At 44.2% G+C, this 22,155-nt stretch overlaps 1 protein-coding gene across 1 annotated transcript in view; it reads right to left on the bottom strand.

Annotated features, from left to right (window-relative positions):
- The window catches only part of TDO2 (tryptophan 2,3-dioxygenase), a 65,805-nt gene extending 63,105 nt beyond the window's left edge, over nucleotides 1-2,700 (bottom strand). Inside the window, exons 1-2 of the mRNA XM_029614431.1 lie at nucleotides 2,614-2,700; nucleotides 2,165-2,270 (exon numbers count right to left, since the gene is read on the bottom strand). Coding sequence (XP_029470291.1) covers nucleotides 2,165-2,270; nucleotides 2,614-2,648 — 141 coding nt within the window. The 5' untranslated portion in view covers nucleotides 2,649-2,700. The remainder of the gene's footprint in view (nucleotides 1-2,164; nucleotides 2,271-2,613) is intronic.
- Nucleotides 2,701-22,155: the final 19,455 nt, after the last annotated feature.

The raw sequence follows: 22,155 nt of genomic DNA, 5'->3' as shown, positions 1-22,155 counted from the left end.
CCATGTGCACGCGGTTCCAGGTGCAAGGACACAGATACGCCAATTTTATAACATGCATGCGCCGGCGCACACGTTACAAAATCCGATGTGCGGGCAGCCTGCAACTTGCACGCGCAGGGAGAGGAATTTTACAAAGCAATGCGAGGCGATGCAAGTAGGGCTTCCTCAGTTCCCTCCCAATCCGATCCAATTAAGGAGTGTACTGGGAGGGAACTTCCCTATGCCCCTTTCTAACCTTTCTACCTGTCCCCCTCTCCTCTTCGACCCCTACTCCCTACCTGACAGATTTCATTTCATTTTTACCTTACCGCTCCTTCGGAGCAGCAGTAGACTCTGCACGCTGGCTGGCTTCTGGTTTGCGCTTCCCTGGGACAGCGGCTAATGGCGCTGTCCCGGTCTGCTCCCCGCCCGGATAATACCCTCCCAGCCCGCCCCTTTTGCAGGGCCTGCCATTTTTGCTCTTAATGGGGGTTACGCGCGTGGCCAGACCCATTGTGAAATGCGCACAGCACGTGCAAGGCCCGGCAACGCACGCAACCCCCGAAATTTACATGCCCGGGCCTTTTAAAATTGGGCCATGAATATATTTGTACATAAGCATACATACAAGCGTATAATGCGGGGTAGAGATAACATGTATTTTATGATGTGCGCATATCTGGTTTTCTTTGGGTTATAAAATGCTAATGTTAATCTACGTGCGGCTATATACACGCATATATGCCACCGTGTGCAATTGTTTGAAAGTTATCCTAATACTTTGTAAAAGTCTACACTTCAGGAATATTTTGTGTGTGCCATAAAAGAGGAGACTCAACCAAAAAACACAAAATTAACCAGCATTTAACTTGTATGGGATAGATTTGGAGGGATAACGTTCAAACTGGACTTATGCATGTAAGTCCGCTATGAAAATTGGTATAAAATTGTTTGTGCATTTGAGGCATGTGATGTGGGATGTTTGAAAATAACCCTCCCTTTGTATAAGAAAGCACACTTTTAAATTGGTAAGGAAATCAAGAATAATGTAATACAATAGTTACAGAAGAGTCTTGAGCAAGTCATTTAAAAAAATACAGGGTTTCATCCACATTGCATCAGTGGCAGGAGCCAGAGGCAGAAAGGCTGCAACGTGGTCCACACAGTGAAACCCAGGAGGGAAACATTTTTTGACATCCACGTTTGATCTGTTTAGTGTCTTAAGGCAGTATCACAGTGTAACCCCCTGAAGCAGGCATTCTGCCAAAACCCCCAGCAGGGTCGGGTTTCCTGCTTTGGCAGAGAAGCAATGGCAATCTGAGGAGCTGGCACAGTGGGAGTTCTGTGAGAAAAAGTATCGGAAAGCAACTGAACAGCATCGGGAGTGAAAAGCTACTGATCCGAGCAGAGAGAGAAAGAGTTTGGGCAGAGAAAAAAAAAAAAGCCCACTGGTGGAAGTAGAAAATAAATAAAATAATGAATGAATAAATAAATTAAATAAAACCCCTCTCTCTCTTCATCAGGAACTACCGGAGCAGCAGGTCTTCAGACCACTTACATTGCTGCTCTTGCGTGGGGAATCTCTGGCATTTTAGCAGCCTGGCACTAGTTTCTATGATTTTAAGTTAGTTCATCAGGCCAGTCAACAGAACTCCAGGGCACAATGGTGCGGTGCCAGGCAGGCTGTGCCTACAAAGGAGGTTTAATTGGTAAGCCACTTATGTGAAAGGGGCAGGGACAGATTGGTGACCATATAATAGGCTACTTGGCTGGCATTTTGCTTTGAAGGTAATGTTGAGTTGTTTTAGTGAAAATATGAAACATATTACTTTTAAAAGCCTCCAATGTTTTGCAAATGTTTAAAATGAAACTAATTTTTTAAGCACTTTGAATATTGTTATTTCAGAATTAAAGAAGTGTAAAAAGAAAAATACCCCCCAAATATATCCAAGAGTCTTCAGAAGTATTCATTGCGCTTTTAAATGTTTGTCCTAAATTTGCCAGGAGAAAACTTCACTGGGAGCTGTTAGAGACAGGTCCTTCGGCCTATTCCCTAAGGGGTAGTTTTTAAAAGGTGCGCGCGCTTCCCGGCACGCGCACATGGACGCTCTTCAGGATTGAGATTTAAAAGCAAGGAGAATTATGGTTTACCCTTTGCCTGACAGGGAAGTTTGTAATCACTTACGTGCAGGTAATCTCCATAGATAAGTCCCCCTCTACTGGCTTTGTTCTCCCCCTCCTGGGCCCTGTCTTCTCCATTCTCCTCTAGAGATAGCTTATTAACTGTAAATCTAGAGAAAACAAAGAGGAGAAAGGAGAAGCAGGGAATTACTGAACTGCTTTGCAGGCAAAGAAAAAAATATATAATGCAATTTCAACTCTCACATTACTGACCCTTTGCTGTTTCTTTCTGCAGATAGAAATAAATACTTTACAGGTAGTGCAGTTTTACAGCAAACTAATTCAAGCTACAAAAGTTTGTAGTACTTAGCCTCTCTTAAAGAAAAGGAAATAAAAAGTGACATTTCTTTTACAATTGTTTTTCTTTGTTTTTTAATATATATCTAGTAAATATGTGTGTGTGTGTGTATATCTCCGGTAAAGTTTCAATAAAGAATAAATTGTATTACTTACTGATATTTTCCCCCCATGAAAGGGCAGCCGCTCATGTTGCCTGTGAAAGATAAGCTGCTACTATAGATCACGCAGTAGGGCAATATCTCCTGGAATATTCTGTTTAACTTTCCCAGAAGCACAGAGGCTTTTATATATCCTGCTGACATTGTCAGACAACCCTCTAATTATTTACCTTTCCCGCCCAGGTTTTTTTTTTTTTATTATTATCTCTTTATTATGTAATCCCCTTTCTGTGTACTGAATCCCATAAAAGAGGAGAATCAAGCAAAAAACACAAAATTAACCAGCATTTAAATGATTCTAAAGTAAACACAAGTTCTTCTCACAGGAGGGGAATATATTGTCTTTGGGGTTTCAGTTTGACTCTCCTGCCCCAGCTGTTATCTGGCTAACTTACGGGCCGATTCAGTAAAGTCCGCAGGAGAGCGGACGAACGCCCGCTCTCCCGGCACGCGCACAGGCCACTAGCCTGTGCACGCGATTCTGTATTTAAATTAGGTGGGCAGTAGAAACGGGCAAAAGGAGGCGCTAGGGACACTAGCGCGTCCCTAGCGCCTCCTTTTGACCCGGAGCGGTGGCTGTCAGCGGGTTTGACAGTCGATGCTCAATTTTGCCGGCGTCGGTTCTCGAGCCCGCTGACAGCCATGGGCTCGGAAACCGGACGCTGGCAAAATTGAGCGTCCGGTTTTCGGCCCGACAGCCGCCGGCCCATTTAAAAAAAATTTTTCTTTTTTTTTTACTTTTTTTACTCTTTGGGACCTCTGACTTAATATCGCCATATTAAGTCGGAGGGTCCACAGAAAAGCAGTTTTTACTGCTTTTCTGTGCACTTTCCCGGTGCCGGCAGAAACTAGTGCCTACCTTTGGGTAGGCACTAGTTTCTTAAAGTAAAATGTTCGGCTTGGCTGCACATTTTACTTTCTGTATCGCGCGGGCATACTTAATAGGGCCATCAACATGCATTTGCATGTTGAGGGCGCTATTAGGTGCCGCGGGTTGGACGCGTGTTTTCCGCCCCTTACTGAATAAGGGGTAAGGGAAAACGCGCGTCCAAGGGCAGGTTAACAGTGCGCTCCGTTGGAGCTCACTGTACTGTATCGGCCTGTTAATGGGGATATTCAGACACTGAATACTGAGTGATTAGAGTTAGCCACATGAGAGAGAGAGAGAGAGACTATTTTTAACACCTTCATAGTAGTCAACTATTTATATCTCTATAGGAGGGCCAACTAGGAACTAGAAGTGAGGTTTTGGTGGTGGTGTAGGGTTTTGGGGCCAGTTTTACATGCAGAGTGAGAAGTATGAACAGCACAGTATACCTCAGTGAAGATCTGACGGCAATTGGATTGAGGAAAGTCACACAAAGATGAGATTTATAAAATGTTCTCTCACCTTAGCTTGATGGACTCTCTACCAGGGTACTATCAAGCTAGGGCAAGAGAACATTGTAGAAATCTCATCTTTGTGTCTTTCTTCATTCCAAATGACGTCAAATCTTCACTGAGGTGTACTGTGCTGTTTGTAGGTCTCACTCTGCATGTAAAACTGGTCCTAAAATCCTATACCACCATCAAAACCTCACCTCCAGTTACTAGCTAGCCCTCCTATAGTGATATAAATAATTGACTTCTATGTGTGCCCCCCAGAGGCTCTCTCTCTCTCTCCACTCCTCTCCCCTCCTTTTCTCCCCTTCGCCTCTCTCCCATGCCCAAACCCCTTCCCAATCCCACCCTTTTGAATAAATTTGCCAAATTTGCATTTGTGTCATTCATTGTGATTCCTATCATGTGCGTTATGGCGTTAACACCATAATGCACTTTGAGGAATAAACCTGATTAAGGGCCGGGGTATGGCACAACTAATTGTCTTTAGTTTGGAGAGATGGGGGCCACCACACCATGTGGAACTTAAGATAAGGTCAAAGTGAAGCAGCATGCCAACTCCACAGCTGTGGGAGTCATAGAGGAGGAGGCGAGTCGAACCCGAGCTCCAAAGACAGATAAGCAGCATCTGCCTAGGAAACAATCAAGGCCCGATTTGAAAGGAAAGAAAGGGAGGCAGAGGAGAAGAGGTGGTAGCTGCAGCCAGCCCCCCCCCCCCCTCCCTTCCGGTGCTGCTCCATGGAAAAGTTGGCAACCCTAGATATACATCCGGGTAACCCACACGGGCTCCACAGTTCTTCCCACCAGAAATCTTGTACACCAAGCAACACGCACGACTCTAAATTCAAAAGGGAAAATTTTACGGTACCACACGGTCAGCAGAGAAAACATTAACATATTTACACTAGAGGTAAATAAAAAGCTTCTATCTTTTACACATAATCAGCCCGATACTGTAAAACCGCGGGAGAGCGGACGTACGCCCGCTCTCCTGGCGCACGCACCGGCCCTTGGCCGGTGTGAGCGATCCAGTATGCAAATTAGGTGACGCGTTGCAAACGAGGGAAAGGAGGTGCTAGGGACACTAGCGCGTCCCTAGCGCCTCCTTTTGGCCTGGAGCGGCGGCTGTCAGCGAGTTTGACAGCCGACGCTCAATTTTGCCGGCGTCGGTTCTCGAGCCCGCTGACAGCCACGGGCTCGGAAACCGGACGCCGGCAAAATTGAGCGTCCGGTTTTCGGCCCGACAGCCGCGGGCCGAATTCAAATTTATTTTTTTTTTTACTTTTTTTTACTTTTGGGGACCTCCGACTTAATATCGCTATGATATTAAGTCGGAGGGTGCACAGAAAAGCAGTTTTTACTGCTTTTCTGTGCACTTTCCTGGCGCTGGAAGAAATTAGCGCCGACCTTTGGGTCGGCGCTAATTTCTTAGAGTAAAATGTGCGGCTTGGCTGCATATTTTACTTACTGGATCCCGCGCGCATACCTAATAGGGCCATCAACATGCATTTGCATGTTGAGGGCGCTATTAGGTGCCGCGGGTGGGCCGCGTGTTTTCCTCCCCTTACTGAATAAGGGGTAAGGGAAAACACGCGTCCAGAGCAGGCTGACAGTGCGCTCCGACGGAGCACACTTTACTGTATCGACCTGAAAAATAGGAAAAAACCTGTAAACCAATGAACAGTATAGACAGAAAGAACAACAAAAAAAACATGTTGTTTTCTTTTAGATATACGTTTGAAAATAAGTCCTTTATTGGGAAAACAATCTCCTAAACCACTCAAGAAATTGCAGTAGGTATTAAGTTTAGGAGTAGAAATTTTAGAGCACCAATAGGATAAAGACAACAGCAGAATCACAGCAGTAGTATATTGGTTGGTAGAAGACAAAAAACATCTATGCCATCAAGCTGGTGATACGATCTCTCTCTTTGAGTTAGTACTCTCATTCCCAGAGATTATCTGTCACGATCCTGGCTGCTAGGCAGCTTGCCCACTAGCAGAGACCCTCACAGAACACCCCTCTCTCCTGTACTAGCCACCTCCTTGATGCTCCCATGATACAACAGGGCCAGCCCTGTTTAGCCCTGCCTCTCTCACAACTCAATGCCTCTTCATCGAATCACTTTGGCTCTTTGCATTGGCCCATCTTGCCTTACATTCTTTCTGCATGGCCCCATTGGCCTTCTTGTTGCACCTTGTCTTGTGGCCTCCCTGCCTTGTTCTGCAGCTTCCTTGGCCTTCCTACCCTGGTGTACAGCCTCCTTGGCCTCCATTCCTTTTCCCATCACCTCCTTGGCCTTCAAGCCCTGCCTTGTGGCATTTGGGCCTACTAGAAAAGCTCTGCCTGCCTTGTGGCCTACTTGTCTGTTTATCTCTTGTCTTGTTTTGTATGTACCTTGCTTTGTATTAGTTTCCTGTTAGCCTGCATTGTACATCCTTGTCCTATTCTTATTGTCCTGTCCAGTCCTAGTTTGTCTTGTCCTGTCCAGTCTTTGTCTTGTTCAGTCCTTGCTTTGTCCTGTCCGGTCCTCTCTGTGTTTTCTACTTCCTGAGGGCCTTCTCATCCTGTCTCCAGTTCCAGCCTGTGCCCCTGGTTCCAACCCTGCCTCCAATTCTAGCTTTGTCTCCAGTGTCTCCTCTGCCTCTGACCCAGCTTATCTCCAGTTCCAGCCAAAGCCCCACCAGCTATCAGAACCTGCAGGTTCAACCTAAAGGGGAGGTGGCTGGTCAAGCTGAAGACCCTGTTCTCTCTCTCCCACATATATGCTCTTTCACTCTCCCACCCACAAGCACCCATGCTTTCTCTCACTTTCCCACACACAAGCATACATGCTCTCTCACCCTCCTACACACATGCAAACATGTTCTCACTTTCTCACTCACAAGCACACATGCTCTCTCACGCTCCCACACACATGCTCTCTCTCATTCACTTCCTCCTTGAACTAGCAGGTAACAGCAATCTCCTTCAGCTCCTGTGACCAAGGGAACAACTTCCGGCCATGGGGCCGCACCAGCATGGCTACTTCCAGTAGGAGCGCTCCTCCCTCTCCAAAATAGTGTGGCCCTGCCAGAATCAGCAATGTTGCCAGCGGGGCTGTACTGATTTTCCACTTATTAAGGCTTGCAGGATTCTCTTCGGGTCGCAGCACCAGCAGCCCTTCTTCTTCCCTTCGGCAGAAAGTAAAAAAAAAAAAAAAGGGATAATAAAGTCAGGGTGAGGCGGCTGTGGCAGAAGGTTTCAGGGAGCAATTCTGCGGCCTCAAAATCTTGCCTCCTGAAGTGGCCGCCTTATTATAGAACCGTCCCTGATCTGGGCCAATCGCAAGCAACTCATATTTTAAAACAGCTCAATTATGTGCATATATGCATGTGCGCAAGGAAACAGCTGCATGGAAAAAAGGAGCAGAGTTAGGGCATATCTGGGCGGGGCTGACATTTACACATACAAATATGGATTTTAAATCCAACTCACACAGGCTGTTACTCATGCTAATTTACTTCTGCTTTGGATGAGGTGTAAGTCTGAAGAAAACTCATTTGGGGCTTACAACGCCTGGGTGAGAGGTCTGCATAAACAGGGGGCAGTGCAGGCTGAAGAACCAGGGGGGGTCTCGAAGACCAAGGCATAGACTGGGCAAACTGATGGACTAATTGGTGAAACTGGCTAGTTCCTTCACATGCACATGTTTTAAATTTAGCATAGCTGAGCACATTAAAACAAATTCCTAAGGAAGATATGCAAATAATGTTTTCTCATGCAACCTTTTAAAATTAAGAGCACACATACATGCACTAGGGGTGTTTTAAGTCATATGCATGTACTTGCGTGGGCGATTTAAATCTGCATATGTTCGCTCACAGATGATTACTCACATATGTGGGCACACAGGCACACTTGAAGTTATCATCCCTGATTGTAAGCCCTCTGGGGAAAGGGACATACTTACAATACCTGAATGTAATCCGTGTTGAAGTGCCAAAAGGTGCAAGATAAATAAATAATTCAAGTAATAGTGTAAATGAACTATTAATAATAGAAAGGAGTGAAGTAATCCTTTGGTGCATCCCAATAAGGCTTACTCAGTCCCAGAAAGTAGCCTGTTTGTTGTCTGTTTTGAGCCTTCCCAGTCCCATTCCCCCCTCCCTCTCCCCCCCTCTAATCTGTCCTCCTCCTCCTCCTCCACCCCCCACCCCTCCCTCACCCCCCCCAATCTCCCATCCCTCCCTAACTTAGCCCTCTCCCCTCCACCTCACCTTGTATTTGAATGTACATAATAGAATGTGTATTGAATGTACATAACTCCTGCTTTTGTAAATAAACCCCCCCTTATTCCCTCCATTGTTCCCAGTATATTCCTATAGCTCCTAGTTAATGCCCTGCCCCTTCCCTCCACCCCCCCCCCCCCCCCACCCCCCCAGTTATAATATCAGTTACAATGTAAAGCCCGGTTGGCTGAATTTTCTTGTTGTCTGGAAACCGATGTGATGTCTTGTGCGAATGTCGGTATAGAAAAATGTTAAATAAATAAATAAATAAATAATTAAATTATTTATTTATTTAGAACTTTTATATGCCGACATTCATTTGCATAGCATTCAGAGAATGATAATCAAACCCATCCAAGTGGTACCTGTAGAAAGTGATACAAACATAATGCCAGCTTGGTGCCTTATCCTCAGACCCTTAGAGAAAAAGTGAAAGGCCATAATATATCACCACTATTATGTTTCAGCAAAACCCCCTACCTATACACATGATTTGGAGTAGATGAGATCCCCTGCCACCAAGGCCAACTCATACAAGTATCCTTTCTATCCCCCTGCAACCCAAGATTGCTTCCCTACCCAAACAAATCACTCCTCCATCCCATCAACTAAGCCTTCTCAATGTTCACAAAAACACATTGCAAACAGGAAATCTCATCTCATTCAGGACCTAATTGAAGAATTCCAACTCTACATCATTTGTATCAGTGAAACCAGGATAAGAGAAGGTGACATTGTAATTCTCACTCAACTCTGCCCACCTGGCTACCAAATTCACCACACACACTCTGACTCATGGGCCAGGGAGAAGAAATTGCTAACATCTTCAAAGACACATTGTTCATCAATTTAGCTACTAAAAAACAAATAGGAAAATCTAACTGCTTAGTAGTTAAATTTCAAGGCAGTGAAGGCCCTCAATTCGTCCTCTTGTAACATCCACCAGAGAATTTCTCCGAGTCCTTCTTCAAATTATACAAATTCTTATGTGACATTGCTACCCTACCACCACCCACAATCTCTTGGTTCTAGGAGTATTCAATTATTATGCAGACACCCCCCCCCCCTTTAAAGGCTATACTGCTATCGTCCAGCACAACATGGATGTCATTGGTGTCACCCAGCTTATCAAAGTTTCCACACACAAGCATGGGCACTCTCTTTACCTAATTTTCCATTCTTCACACATTAAGCTTGATCCCAGCACAATTTTGGTGGTCCCCATCTCCTGGTCAGATAACAAAAAAATCCATGCCACCATTCCAATTCCTAGTTAAATCCTCCTTATTTTCATACAAACCTCCTTTTAGGAGCTTATTTGCAGTTATTAGCGAAAACATAAGTGAGGTCCACCACAAACCAACAAGTATTAACACTATAGACCAACTAGAACTCTTAGTTCAGCAATGGAATGAGGCCCTTTCTAAAACAGAACTCCATCACAAACCCTCCAGAAACTCTCCATGGTTCCACAAAAGATTGCATCTCCTCAAACAACAATCCCATCAACTAGAACTGGCTTGTGTAAGCAAAAAAAAACAAACCAAAAAACAGGTGCCAATTTTCATCTCGGCTATGAATATTCCCAAAAAATACAAATCAGCTATTAGATAAGAAAAAAAGACAACAGGCCCAATATTCAAAGTGCATTCAGTGCTATTTAGCCGGATAAGCAGTACTTATGTGGCTAAGTAGCAGCTGCTCAATATGCGCCCACATTCAGTGCGCCGCTTGGCCATATAAGTCCCTTATATGGCTAAAATTTACATGCACAAAAAGTAGGTATGCACTGGGTGTATTGAGATGGAGAAAGTTAGCCATATAACTTCTACTAACTACCAATATTCGAAGTTAGCCGCATAAGTTTACATCTAAATTTAGATGCCCCATAGAGTAGGTCTAAACTTAGCAGGGTAGACTTATCTGGCTAAGTGCACATATATACATGTATAGTCAGCGGCTTTGCCATGCAGCTTATTATACATCATAACTTAGCCAGATTAGTTCTAATTGGCTAAGTTACTTTCACGGCCAGCTTTGAATATCTATCCCTACATTTCCAAACAACTCAAACTACCCATGAGTCAAAGTAAACTTTTCGAAACTCTCCAAACCCAATCTCCAATCACAAAAGAACAAATATCAGAAGACTTCACTCAATTCTTCATGAAGAGAATCCAAATAATTAGGTCCTTCTTGGTTGCAACTATCTCTGTCTCACCCTTCTCAGCTCTGATCATCCCAGCATGGCTATTATCCACATCCAAACCTTAAACAAAACAACATAACTTTTTTCTGATAATATCTCATTATCTGACTTTAGAACAACTTCCCTACAAGAGGTGGAAAAGATCCTCCAAAATTTCAGTTTGTGAGCCCATTAAATCCTATATCCTCACCCCCCATCCAGATTCATCTTCAGTCTAAAGCTAGACCTAGTCCCCTTGCAATCAATCATAATAAATGCTATTCTAACCCAAGACTCCCTTCCCCATTCACTCAAAAAGGCAGGCATCAAACCTATCCAGAAGAAACCTAGCTCTGATCAGAAAATAATTGACAACTATTGCCCAGTAGCCAGCCATCCTTTCTTGTCCAAAACCAGTGGTTTACCTTCAACTCCTTGACTTCCTATACAGCCACCAATTTGGGTTCAAGAAGGCCATGGAAATGAATCCGTCCTATTGGCCATTTCAAATATAATCCATCTACATGCTGTCTTAGGTGGTGACTCCCTCCTTGTCGTATTAGATCTATCTGCTGCCTTTGATACTGTCAGTCACTAACTCCTGCTTTGACACTAAAGAGACACTGGCATCAAAAGCACTGACCTTAAATGGTTTGAGTCCTTTCTGTCTAATAGAATGTAATCTGATATTTAGGCCAATAATTCCTGCAAACCCAGAAAGCTCACGTGTTGAGTGCCCCAGGGCTCACTCCTTTCCCTGATCTTATTCAACATTTACATTTGCCCAGTTTGTTACCTCATTCAGTCCTTCAACATTGAATGCCATCTTTTTGTGGATGACATTCAACTTTGCATAAAATTGAGTCCAACTGTACTTCCTCCACTATTAATCTCAATAACTTTCTCACAGCAGTAGCCCATTAAGCCCAATGACATAGCGACCATAAACTCAAACTGAACGCCTCCAAATCAGAACACCTCTGGATCAGCAGCAAAGATAATTTTTTACAATCACTACCACCCTGTCAGGTACCCCATTGATGCCCAAAGAAACAATATGAAGCCTAGAGATTTAACTCAATTAGAATCTCTGTATGGAAACTCACATCACAAAAGTGGTAAGAATCTCATTCATGTATCTGCACCAGATCCACTAACTGCACAACTACCTGTCAAACACAATCTTACCACTGTGATTCATGCATTATTCACCAGCAGAACGGACTACCACAAATTTCTATTCAATGGCATTTTGCAATACAGTCTCCTACAGAGTACACCCACAAGTATTATGGTAGGAGCCAAGGCAATAGACCACATAAAATCAATACTACATAAATTACACTGGTTCCCAGTGGAAAGCAGGATAAAATTCAAAACTTCTGCTTTGCTTCAAGTATGTAAATAAATAGACACCAGAATACCTATCTCAAATTCTCTCTTACACCCTCACAAAAGAACTATGATCCTCCCAAATGGCCCTTCTTTCCTGCCCTCCTCTGGCCTCTGTCATATTGTCTTGTTCTAGATTCCAAGCTGTCAGCTGCTATACATCAAATATTTGGAGCAAGATACTTTATGCCTTGAGACCTACTACTACCTCATTTTCAGAAAAAAAAAGCTAAAGTATGGCTCTTCACCCAGACCTTTCCAACAGAAACCTCTAGTCAGCCGACCTAACCACATGAATCACGTGACTACCTAACTTGAAGGCCATAAGTTGCAGACCGTTGGATTCTTACTGCTATGCCAACTGTGAAAAAACAAACTGAATTTGATACTAATTGAACAGTAATTCAAATGGTATTACCTGTTTTTAAATTTGTTGTAATTTGCCTTGAGGCCATTCTTGAGAAAAAGCAGAATATGAAGGGTCTAAAAATCAATCAATAAATAAATACATAATGAAAATAACTGATCCTCTTTCATTAGAGTCTGGAACTGGGGAATATATGTGTATCCTTGATTATCTGGAAATAGAAATGATTAGAGCCCATCTGAGAAAGACGTGTCCCATAGTGTATATATTAGACTCATGCCATCTCTTGCAGTTAAGGTTGGTAGATGAAGTATTGATTCATTGGTTAAAACTAATAGTGAATTCTTCTCTATCTGAAAGGTGTGTACTTTATGCATCAGTCTGGGATGCAGCCAGCTCTGAAAAATCTATCTCTGGACCCCAGTAGCTATGATAGCTATAGATTGATTTTTAATCTCCTGCCCCTTGTTACATTAATAGAGAAGGTGGTTAACTCACAAATTCAGACTTATTTAGAGGTGATGAGAAAATTGTATCCATGTCAATTGGGGTTCAAAGCTGGTTTTAACACATAAACAGTACTTGTGGCATTGTCAAAGGAGGTCCAGTGCCACTTTGACTGGGAAGGGGGTTGTTCGTTGCTGGTTCTCTTGGACTTATGTAGTGAACATAAGAATATAAGATATGCCATACTGGATCAGACCAAGGGTCCATCAAGCCCAGTATCCTGTTTACAACAGTGGCCAATCCAAATCACAAGTACCTGGAAGGTTCTCAAACATTAGATAAATCACAAGCTACTATTACTTATTAATTACCGTAATATCAGTTTGTGGATTTTTTCTCTAGGAACTTACCCAAACCTTTTTAAAACCCAATTACACTAACTGCTGTAACCGCATCCTCTGGCAATGAATTCCAGAGCTTAAATATGCGCTGAGTAAAAAAGAATTTTCTTCTATTTGTTTTAAATGAGCTACTTGATAACTTCATGGAGTGCCCCCGGTCCTTCTATTATCCGAGAGAGTAAATTACCGATTTACGTTAACTTGTTCAAGTCCTTTTATGATTTGAAGACTTCTATCATATCCCTCCTCGGTCATCTCTTCTCCAAACTGAACAGCCCTAATTTCTTTAGCCTTTCCTAAGAGCCTAAATTTGGCTTCCAGAACCTCCCTCCCACATTTTCCTATGTCGTTGGGGCCCACATGTACCATAACAGCCAGCTCCTCCCCAGTACTGTCTAAAATCCTATCTTGGTGACGCGTGAGGTCCACCACCTTCGCTCCAGGTAGGCATGTTACCAGGCGATCCTCACACCCACAGGCCACCCAGCTATCTACATTCCTAATAATCGAATCACCAGCTATGCCGGCTGACCTAACCCTTCCCTCATGGGCAGTAGCCCTGGGAGAGACATCCTCGATGCAAGAGCACAATGCACCACCTAGAGAGCAGGTCGTTGCTACAGGATCATTTCCTGCTGTACCAGATTGATGCTTTCTGATCATGAGACCTTCCTCCTCTAAGGCAGCACCAAGGCTGCCAGACTGGAGTTGGGACTTGGCTACTATGTCCTTAAAGATCTCGTCTATATACCTCTCTGTCTGCCTCAGCTCCTCCAGGTCTGCCACTCTAGCCTCCAGAGATCAGACTCGTTCTCTGAGTGACAGGAGCTCTTTGAAATGGAAGCACACATACAATTTCTCACCAGAGGGTAAAAGATCATACATGTGACACTTGATGCAAAAGATTGGGAGGCCCCCCTCTTGCTCCTGGACTGCTGCCTTCATCTTAAATTTGTTCAGTTCCTAGTTAAGTTTTAGGTTGCTATAAGAGTAGGAACGCGGACTATTAGGATCTTTTAAATGTATTAGTGTATTCATTATATATCTGGTAGTGACCTACAAGGGAATAATCAAATTATTGATAAGGTGTAGGGAATTTTTTAGTTTAAGTTAAAAGGCTGATTTTTTTTTTTAAGTGTAAAAGTGACACCTGCCTATAGATTAAATGATGAGCTAGAAGTGGGTGGGATGGGGTGGGAAATACAAACACAAACTTTTGTTTGTTGCCTGCCTTTCTGTCTACTTATTTAAAACAAAACACACAAACTTATGTTTGTTGCCTAGCTTTCTAACTACTTAAGAACATAAGAAATTGCCATGCTGGGTCAGACCAAGGGTCCATCAAGCCCAGCATCCTGTTTCCAACAGAGGACAAACCAGGCCACAAGACCCTGGCAAGTACCCAAACACCAAAAAGATCCCATGCTACTGATGCAATTAATAGCAGTGGCTATTCCCTAAGAAAACTTGATTAATAGCAGTAAATGGACTTCTCTCCTATTTAAAACAAAATACACAAACACTCTAAATAGTATACTCCAATAGTTTATTTCTCCCCAATACTTTTAAGATTTAAAAATTCTCGAAGCAGTACTTACTGATTCTTTCCAGCTGCCAGCAAGGAGATCCTCTCCTCTCAGTGCTTCCACTGGATTGTCAAATAAAATCTTTGGGGTAGATTTGAAAAGGTTGCGTGCGAGCGTACATATGTGTGCACTAACCGGCGCGTGCACATGTACGCCCGATTTTATAACGTGCGCGCGCAGGCGCATGCATGTTATAAAATCCAGGGTCGGCGCACGCAAGGGAGTGCACAATTGTGCACTTTGTGTGCGCCGAGCCACGCTGCCTTCCCCCATTCCCTCCCCCCTAGCCTGACCTTCCCACCTCTTCCCCTAACCTTTCTCCCCAGCCCCCCCTCCCCCAACCTTTATTTTACCTTTTGCGCGCACCGGCCAACTTCCGATGCGTGATCCCTGGCACAGCGGCAAATATGGCCACTGTGCCGGGAGCCTTACCCCGCCCCGGACAGCCCCGCCCCCGTCCCTGCCCCTTTAGTAAAGCCCCAAGACTTACACATGTCCCGGGGCTTTACACTCGTCGCCGGAGGCCCAGCGCACGTAACCTCTCCGGATTTACGTGCGTAACCTTTTTAAAATCCGGCCTTTTATGTTTACAGTGTTGGGTTTTTTAAATTATTTTTAGATTCCACTACTTGGCACTTCAAAGCAGATTATATTCAGGTACTGTAGGTATTTCCTTATCCTCAGAGGGCTTAAAATCTAAGCTTGTACCTGAGGCAATGGAGAGTAAAGTGACTTGCCCAAGGTCACAAGGAGCAACAGCGGGACTTGAGCGCTGGTTTCCCCAGGTCATAGCCTGCTGCTCTAATCACTAGGCTACTCCTCCACTCCACAACCACTAGGCTACTCCTCCACTCCATTTAATACTGTTGACTATGCTATGCTTTTGAACTGAACACAGTGACATGAATACCCCAAGGCATCATAAGAAGGGTAAAAGTGGCATGAAAAACCTAAGGCACTGTGAGAGGGATATGAGGACAACCTGACAAGGAGACACGCTGAGGTCAAGGCAGGCAGCAAGCAAAGCAAAGTCAAAGGGCCAAGCCGGGTCAGTAACCAGATGTCTGTCCAAAGGCAAAGGAAAAACAGAACAAGGCAGATAGGAGACAAGGACTGGAATGGAGGGAGGAGCACACAAATATGCAGGCAAGCAGGTACTGGAGGAAAAGACTGGCATGGAGGCAGGACCATGGCAAACAGGCAGACAGTCAAGCAGGATCAGGAGCAATGAAAACACCTTGGAATCCACGATAGGTCCACCTTTTTACTCTTGCCTTTTCAGGCAGTGTGGTATCAAGTATGTTATTTTATGTCACAGTCTAACTGTATATGTGTCTTTGTAAACCATTGAGATTTGTGGATCCACTGAATATACATTTAAAATAAATAAATAAAACCTGTTTCTGAAGCATTGGTCTGATTCAGTGTGCTTCCTCATGTCTGTGAGTTGCTGATGTCATCAGCGGGCACCACAGGAAGTCCTGGCTGCTGGGCCTTTAAGATTAGAAGCAGCTGGCTTGTTATAAGTTAGGACCACAGAATGGAACATGCTGCCAGGAGCCATGATGGAACAAAGGGAAGATAAGGAGAGGTGCCGACGCTGTGTGCAGTGGGTGGAGCATTACAATGGGCTTGGGGAAATCCACTGTTTACCTCTGGAATAAGCAACATGGAATCTACCTACTTTTTGGGATCCTGCCAGGTATTTATGACCTGGATTGGCCACTGTTAGAAACAGGATACTGGGCTTGATAGACCTTTGGTCTGACCCAGTATGGCAAATCTTATGGTCTTATGTTCTAGAGTGGTAACTGGTAAGGTTTTTCATTTTTTTTATTTGTTCTTGGGGCAAAGTACCCCCAGTATAACCAAGACAAAGGCAGGGTGGAAGGAACAGTCTGGGCAGTAACAGAACAACTAAACTAGGAGAGAAACCGAGCATGAGGAGTGGGCTGGGAAGCAGCAGGAGTAGCAGCCCAGGCAGCATGAGAAGCAAGGCTTGAAGATCCTAAGACATCTAGAAAGGGCTCAGAGAGAAGAATGATTTTTCTTTATGTTATGTTTTGGTATTGGGGCCAAAGCACCCCTGTATAACCAAGAGAAAGGCAGGATAGGAGGAGCAGGCCAGGTCCCAGCAGCGGTACAACAGCACAGTAAGGCACTAAACTAGGAGAGAGGCAAAATGGGAGGAACACCCCAGACTGTAAAAGTGTTATAACAAAACATTAAGGTGCTGAACAGGGAGAGATGCAGGGCAAGAGAAACAAGCAGGGCAACAACAGCAGATGCAGGCCAGGCAGCAACAGTGGTACAACACAGCAATGAGCTGAACCAAGAGAGAGGCAGGGCACAAGGAGTGGGCAAGGCAGTAGTGGCAAGCATGGCAATTGGCAATAACACAGCAAGGCATGGAGGGAAAAATCTGTGGATATTGCTTCCCTGTAGCTGTGCACTCAAGTCCTGCCTCTAGCAGGGATATTCAGAGAAACCAAGAGGAGGAGGCTGATTTTAATGAAGACCAACTCTTCCACCAATTCTGGCACTAGTCATGAACAATGTCCCCTGCCATTGAGAAAACTCATTCACTAGGCTCACTGGTTGGTGGGTAGAAAAGTAAATACTGGGCCACCTTGGCCAGGACTTGCCAGACTATAATCTTGTGTACCCAGTATGCCAGAGATCTGTGGCCATAGTTTCAATGAATGGGCTCTTCCAGAAAGTCTGTGTGATTAAAATTAGTGCTGGGGGTCTCCTGTGCTGGGGGATAATCTCTGCTGCCAAACTACTGTGGCTATGACCTGCATCAGGAGAGCCTACTCTGTGTTTGTCAAGGGAGAATGTTTGATAAAGGTTGGGGAGGAAGTGGTAGCTGACAGAGCGCTGCACATGCTGACAGTATTGTTTGGGATATATCAACTTTTTGCATCCCCACTGCCCCTCTGTTCTTGTCACTCCCATCCCTGCACCCTAGCCACCAGCCTCTCCTATAGACTATTGGACTGGAGGGTGATATTTCCTTTCACCTATAAGTCACACCATGACTAGCATATATGTATCTAGCTGCATGAGGAGTTTGAGCCTATCTTGCACTTGCTGCTGCAAGGAGTCTGCCCACAGAAGCACTTCTGCTGACAGTCCCTGTTCCTGCCAGAAACCTTTTACCTTCTTCTCCTTGATACTGACTGGGAATGATCTCACCCAGACTGATTCTTATAGAACTGAGGTCCTCTGTGGCATTCTTGAAGGCTTCAGGACTTGTACCGTCTGCATCATGCATACCTAATCTATTTTAGTTTTCAGAGACAAGTCACGAAGGGCTGTCTGTTGCTCCACTAATCTCTGCAGCAGTAGATAGGTGGGATTCCACTTTGTGCCTGCATCCTGAATGAGCCGGTGTATTGTCACCCCTATTGATTCCTGGTTCTCACATCTCTGCTGCCTACCCTTCATGCTTCAGTGAAAATGCCCCACTATTTTGCTGCACATCTCAGTTTTTTTCAGGACTTAGCTGCCATGTTGCTCCTGGGTACCCAGGGAATCCTTACTTCTAGGTACAGCAAGTGTGCAAAGCAATGGATCCCCGTCATAGCCCATCTTCCACTGCCTTGTTCATATTAGCAGCACTCTCTGTAAAATAAAGCCAGGAACAGTTCTGACTCTCCAGCTTAGCTGCCAGCCCTCCATCAGCTTCCTTATTGCTGTTAAGATATTGACCAAGAATGGCTCTTGTCCAGCATATTTCACCTCTATCCTGCTGGTCTTCCCCTGCTAGAAATGTTGCTGTCTACTCCTGCCTTGTCCTATTGCCATCAGTTACTTTCAGTTAGAAGTTGGAGTGCATAACATTCTGGCTGGTCTAGATGTCACTGGTGAAATGGATGCACTTGAATACAGCATTAAGTATACAAGGTGGCTCTAATCTGCCTGCTAAATGTTGTTTGGGAGAAGACTTTTTAATTGTGGGCTAAAAGATGCAGAAGTCACTTACATTCTACATTCTCCATAATCTGTAGTGCTTGGTCAACCAAGTCAATCATTTCCCTGATCCACCTGGTGATTGCCTTTGATGCTGCTTCCCTCTTATCCCAGGACACTGATGTGGTAAAATACTCCATCTGCTCCATGGTGGCTTGCTGTTGATGTGAAGGTTTGGCTTGCTTGCCCACGGGAACATGAGGCATGAGGGTCAGCTTGAGATATGGACTTCCCCTTCTCTCTGGCTTTCCAGCTGCTGCTGTTTTGAGTGAAAGATGAGGTCCCCGACTAGAACCAGCAACCTCCCCTAAACTAACGCTAACAAGTGTTTTGGCAAATGATGCCGCATGCCACTGTTTGTAAGATTGCCCACTACCTTTCCTCTACTGATGGCCTTCCAACAGTGAATGCAGTCTGCAATACACTGGTCCTGCAGAACATCCACCTCTGGTGTTTTATGGGATCCCCTCTCCCAGCCTTGCTGAGGCTGGGTTTGAGGGCAGGAGCATCTCTCATGTTCTCTACTTTCTAATCTTCATGGGGGGGTGCTCTTTCCTCTGGCAGTATCATTTACTGCCTCCTTAGGCTGCTCATTGAATAGCGTGCTAGGAATTGGACTCACCAAATCCTCATCTACTGGCTACTACTAAATATTATATCTTCTGAATCTAAAAATCTATGACAAGATTAATCGGAATCAGTACTTTCTGTACTAAAGATATCCTGCAGGCACTGCTCAGCAGAAAATTGGAGAAAGCATTGTATTGGTGACTTCAGGCCCCCACTACTAATGCCACCCTCCCCCCTGTCCTGCCTTCTTCTGCCCTTGCACCATAGGAAAAATGCGGCTGGCAGCAGGCACTGATAGTTGCTGTTCCAGCTGCTTACTGAACCCTGCTCTGTATCTGGTTTCCCCCTTCTAACCTTCTAAAAAAGTCTCTTTATGTTGAGCATAAGACTACTGGGGATATCACTCAGTGCTGTTCATGCTGGACCCAGGTGCCTGTAGAGAAACAGGCTTTCCTCTTCCTCTCACATTCCTGGCATATCTTCCCTTCGATGCCAGTGATATGATGAAATGCTAAACTGATTCCTAATAGCACTAGGGGGTTTTAGTGTTGCAATACACCCCGAACATAAGATACTACAGACACAGTTACTTCAGGAGAAAGTATAGATGCAGTGCTGTGCTTCTTGACTAGGTGACACAGTGAGGTGCACAATACACCAAGGCTGAGACGAAACAGGCTGCTTCTGTGTTCCTATTAGAGAATGAGTCACAATGAAACACAGAACCTGAAGGGTGCTGCATTGCATTGTAAACACAGGCATACTGCATCTGGTCTATCGGCTGCACCCTAATCCCTGTTACCATAATCCTGTGACACGGAAAAACAAGTAAGGATGTGCATTTGTTTTAAATAAATGGCACACCTGAACTGAAAAGATCATTTCGGTTTGTTCAGAATGGAACAAACTGAAAAGGTCTTGCCCAAAAATACCTGAAAATCGATGGGTATTTTTGGTTGTTTTACCTCCCCAAAAATATCCTCCACAGCCTCCCAGGCCCCTGCTGCTGCTTCCCAGGGCCTTATTGGGCCCTTCTGACTACCTCCTAACCAAAGAATCCTGGAGGGCCCAGGCCTAACCAGCTGGGCTAAGCCAAGCCTAACCAGGATCTCCCTAGAGCCCTTTTGACCCCTCTCCCATTCCAAGAAATTTGCCAGGGCTAGGGACCTCCTTGGCCCCTATTTACCCCTTCCATAGGGTCCTAGAGACAGAAAGGGACAGGATTGATGACCGCTCACTCCTGCCCTGCTAGCATCAATTTAAAAATTGTGCCAGCCAGCCCTGAGACTGGTGCTAAAGTGCTATCAAAATGGCTTTTGTCTGAGGGCCATCCGATGCTGTTTTGTTGTATGGCCATACAAACAAATGTCAATACAACAAAATGGTACCTGCCAGCCCTGCAGCCACTCCCATTTTGGTACCAGGGCTAGCCAATTCCATTTTTAAAAGGATTGTGGCAGAGCAGGAGCGAGTGGGCATCACTTCTGCCCCTTTCTTGCTCCAGGACCCTCATATGGGGTAAGTGGAGGCCAGGGAAGTCCCCAGCCCCAGAAGATTTCTCAAAGGGCAGGAGCATTGTAAGGGTTTGGGGAGGCCCCAGTTGGACTTGGCTCAGACCAGCTAGGAAGGCCTGGGCCTCACAGGTTTCTTGGGGAGAGGGGGTCAGAGGGACCCAGGCAGGCCCCCTTTCATTATTTGTTTTGCTTTGGGGGGGAATAAGTGTTTATTTTAATTCAGGAACTGAATCAATATAAACATTCAATCAACATATAAATGAAAAAAAAATGAAAAAATATAACTGAAATTATTTTTTTTTGGCCTGTATATCCCTATCAAGAGGGAACAGTTAGCCTACCTTTTTTCTCTTATCTAAATGTTTCTATAAACTTTTCCTTTCATCCTGAATAAGGGCTTAAGAAAGTCTATCATCTCTCTCTGAAATTCAAGAGAGAAATAACTCTACTCCTCTCTAAATCCACTTTCCTTTCAATTTCAAGTAAAATAATAAAGAAGCCACACTGGGATAGAGTGGTGGTTCAAAATGTCTTTCACCTTGATTTGTCATATTCTTTCTTTCTTCCTTCTCATCCCAACTCCATTCTGTCTACCTTCAAGAAAATCCCCCAGTTTTTCTTGTCCCAGTGTTATTAATCTATCTTCTGGGGCCCTCTTTATTAAAGGTTTTCTCCCATCTTGTGTTTATGGGAAAAAAATGCTTCGTAAATAGGTCCCAAATCATTTGGTAAATTGTAGACCAGGAAACATCTTTCTGAATAGCTTGCTTCACAACTGCAAAAACTGTAGACAGGAACACAGGACAAGATAAAATTCATAGCTGCATCACTTAAGAGTAATACATCATGGAGTGCCTTGATATATTGCCTGTATATTTTACATAAGATATGCTTCAGAAGGAAACTATTTTTGGCACTTTGCAAGTATTAAAAAGAGCACCAACAGTAAATCTGAGAAGTAAGATTGTACCCAATATATTTAATTTTTATACTATGGCTTAAGAGTCAGGTTCATTTCTATCATGGTATGTGCAAAATTAAACCTAAAAATCCTACTGTGTCTGTAAGATAATCTCATTTGGAGAAAATAGCCCCAAGAAAACCATCTTGATAAAGGAGAAAAACACAAGAACTATCCATATCAAGAGACTATTCTGTACTTTATATGGAAATACCAATAATCATCAAATGCCAAGAGATGCAATTAGAGACGAGGAAAATGTGGCAGAAAAAAACAGAAGTAGCTCCAAACATCTCCGGGGCGACGAATGATCAAGCTGACAAATGTGTTCTATTTGTTTACCACCAAAATGAATGAGCAAGCAAATGAAACATAAGTAATTTGTTTCATTTGTTTACATTTCCCATTGAAAAGCATCCCATTTGTTTACGTTTCCCATTGAAAAGCATTACATAAGAACATATGATATGCCATACTGGGTCCGA

This window comes from Rhinatrema bivittatum, chromosome 1, assembly GCF_901001135.1.
Source record: "Rhinatrema bivittatum chromosome 1, aRhiBiv1.1, whole genome shotgun sequence".
In the NCBI taxonomy this organism is placed as follows: Eukaryota; Metazoa; Chordata; class Amphibia; order Gymnophiona; family Rhinatrematidae; genus Rhinatrema; species Rhinatrema bivittatum.
Note: the sequence above shows the minus strand (reverse complement) of the source record. Positions and strands in the feature narration are given on the sequence as shown.